Genomic DNA, 2,982 nt, shown 5'->3' with positions numbered 1-2,982 from the left:
TTCCTTTTGGGTTGTATTGCCTCGAAAAAGCTGTTTATTTTTCATCGTGAAAATACTTGAATTGCCCCAGTGATATTACACATGACATAAAATAACAGCATAGCCTAAAGGTAATAATACTAAAGGCAAGCATACTAACATACTTGTTCCGAAAGGTATTGAGCTGAAGTTTTGTCAAAGCATTAGGAAACGAGGCAGGCCATTCGAAAATTGACTGGAGTTTTTCAACTAGCTTCGACTCAAATTTTCTGAGCGACTCTAATTAACTCCTTCACAGCGCCTGATGGTCAAGGAATGAGTACGAAAAGCATATAAACAAAGAGTGGACTAAATTTGAACGCCAGATCCCTCTTGTCTAATCAAAGAGTCAACTATTCCTTTTACGTGAAGCGTTTTTTTTCGCCTAAATCTTGATTTAATATTTTTTTTCTCTAGTGACTCACCATTTACAATGATAAATCTTTGCAAAAACGTTGCCCTTGCTGCCTTTAACATAGGTGGACTGTTTTTTGTTTTGCTTTTTCCACTAGGTTAAGTATCATTATTGCGAAACGCTATTCTGCCAAGCGTAACCCAACAAGATGACGAACATGTCTCAATCAACTTCGAATGATCCTTTTGGTGACTACCGGGCTGAAACTGCTGTCATTGAAGTGACTGTGGCTATTCTCATTTCCCTTTCAGCCACGTTCGGTAACTCACTTGTTGTGTATGTTATTAACAAGGTATCCAGGCTTCGTAATGACACCAACTTGTTCATACTTAATCTGGCATTGACTGACATCGCCATGGGGACGATCTATATGCCATTCAAGATTGCCAACCTGTGCACAGGAGTTTGGAATTTCAGCCAAGTGTGGTGTCAGATGACTGGATCAATTTTGTTCATTTTGGCTTATGCTTCCATATTCACGATGGGATTGATAGCTTTTAATCGATACATAAAGGTCCTAAAACCGACCCTTTACAGAAAATTATTCCCCAGCAAAAGATCAGCTCGGATGTATTGTGTTCTCATTTGGCTGTTTTCCATCCTTCTCGATATACCTCTTCTTACTAGTTGGGTAAGATTTTCATATGATGAGAAACTTGATCAATGTAAGCTCATGTCATATGCATACCCAACATTTACTGGGCCTGTGTTTACTTGCGGAGTTATGATCGCAATATTTTACTGCTATTACAAAATCTACAAAGCTGTGAAAGAAAGCACGGATAATTTGAATGTACATGCTGAGGGGAATGGAGCCCACTCTTCAAATGATTCTCGCCGTTCCAACATCACTGACGTCAAAGTTTCAAAAGTATGCTTCACCGTAGCTTGTTTTTATGTGATAACATGGTGCCCAGTCTCCATTGTCGCGGGCACCGGCATTTCAAGGTTTGCTATTGGACAAAAGTTCTCTAAAGTAAGTGTTTACTTGATGTTCTCGAGTAGTGTGGTAAATCCATTTATCTATGGGTTTATGAATCCGCAATTCAAACAGGCCTTTAAAAGAATACTCAGCTGTGGTTGCTATGGTAAAGAAAATACAGATCAGAGTCACTCAAGGAATAGAGTAGGATAATAGCATCTTGTAGAATCACAATGAGCAGCATACATGACAATAGTCATATGAAAACAATAGTTACGCGGTGGTGATAATATTTATCAGCAGTCTAAATGATAAGAAACATATACATATTTATCCTTATATCGTCTACTGTAACTGTGCCTGGTCGTCCACATTCGTATCTAACTTAAATAGAATTTATTACTTGCAAAAGCGAGCTGTGCGGGCTATCACCAACTAAAACTATCGAGCCTATTCCGCTCCTTTATTCTCCAAACTAGGAATTTTAGATATTTTCCAAGTCAATACGTTTGAAATTGCCAAATTCATGTTTTATTATTAAAAATAACTTATTGCCTCCATTGCTTCTCAATCTTTTTGTAACGAATAGCCAAATTCACAACTATGGTACCAGAACAGCCGGTAATTATCGAACGCATTTGTGCCGTACAAATTTCAAGCAATTTACAATTCTTAACCAAGGTCCTAAAATTTGGAACTCTCTTCCTGTTTTAGTCACTCGTTCGTCAAACCTTCTTAGTTTTAAACCAAAGATGCAAGAGTTTTTACTTAAATAATCCTTGAATTGGCCTACCCGCACATTCGCAGCACTTTTTCTTTACTTTATTTATTAATGTAAGCGAGGTGGCTCTCCCATAAGCCCGGTGGCTTCCTGGGTCTCCTCGCCTTCTAGCTATAACCGCTGTAAATAAATTTTTTTGTATTGTGTAAATAAGGCAAATATGATGATGATGATGATGATACAGGTGCTGGGTTCTAAACTGTTATGATTTCAACATATTGAGGCTTCAAGCCTTCCTCAGCGGTCTTCTTACCACTTAAAGTAAATAGCGTAGTTTGTAAAGAGTTTCATTGGCATTTGAAGAAAAAAATGGCAGTTATGTTCTTCAAATTGTGGTAATGCAGAAATTTCAATTTCTGTATTATTTTTGTTTGATTGTTTGGTTGTGATTTTTCGATGAGTGAAACTTTAGCTGAAAACTCATTTTTCGTGGTTTTTTCTTTTCAATATCAGGGCGAAAAAAAGTAATTGATTTTTGTCTTAATTTGAAATTCAAACGAATAATAATCTTCCCACCCCCCATAAGATGGATCCAAAGCTCAACCCTCACCTGACCAGAAATAATATAATATCTATCAGTTTAGTACTTTGGAACTAAGAAACTTGGGAAAAATCGCCGAAGTATTTTCAATTTGAAAACCCTATGGAAGAGATTGACCAGGGATTTCGATAACAGGTCTTTCAGCTTGAGGAATAATATTTTCTACCTGTTGGAAATCGATTGAAAGTTTTAAAAGGGGAATTAGATTATACACAGCGTCGGCTTTAAATTAGGTCCGTTATTAGTACAATTGTACATGTAGAACAGTATTTTGAAGCGATTGCGAATTTTCATTTCTTATAGCA

General features: G+C 37.0%; 1 protein-coding gene across 1 annotated transcript; it reads left to right on the top strand.

Moving 5' to 3' along the window:
* Positions 1-581: 581 nt before the first annotated feature.
* LOC136277115 (rhodopsin, GQ-coupled-like) lies at positions 582-1,568 on the top strand. The gene has a single exon (XM_066158796.1). The coding sequence runs from the start codon at positions 582-584 to the stop codon at positions 1,566-1,568; it is 987 nt and encodes a 328-aa protein (XP_066014893.1).
* Positions 1,569-2,982: the final 1,414 nt, after the last annotated feature.

The sequence above is a fragment of the Pocillopora verrucosa genome, chromosome 12, assembly GCF_036669915.1.
Source record: "Pocillopora verrucosa isolate sample1 chromosome 12, ASM3666991v2, whole genome shotgun sequence".
Taxonomy (NCBI): Eukaryota; Metazoa; Cnidaria; class Anthozoa; order Scleractinia; family Pocilloporidae; genus Pocillopora; species Pocillopora verrucosa.
Note: the sequence above shows the minus strand (reverse complement) of the source record. Positions and strands in the feature narration are given on the sequence as shown.

Bases quoted from the DNA above. Each gene is read 5' to 3' on its own strand.
- LOC136277115 (XM_066158796.1), top strand. From the start codon at position 582: ATGACGAACATGTCTCAATCAACTTCGAATGATCCTTTTGGTGACTAC.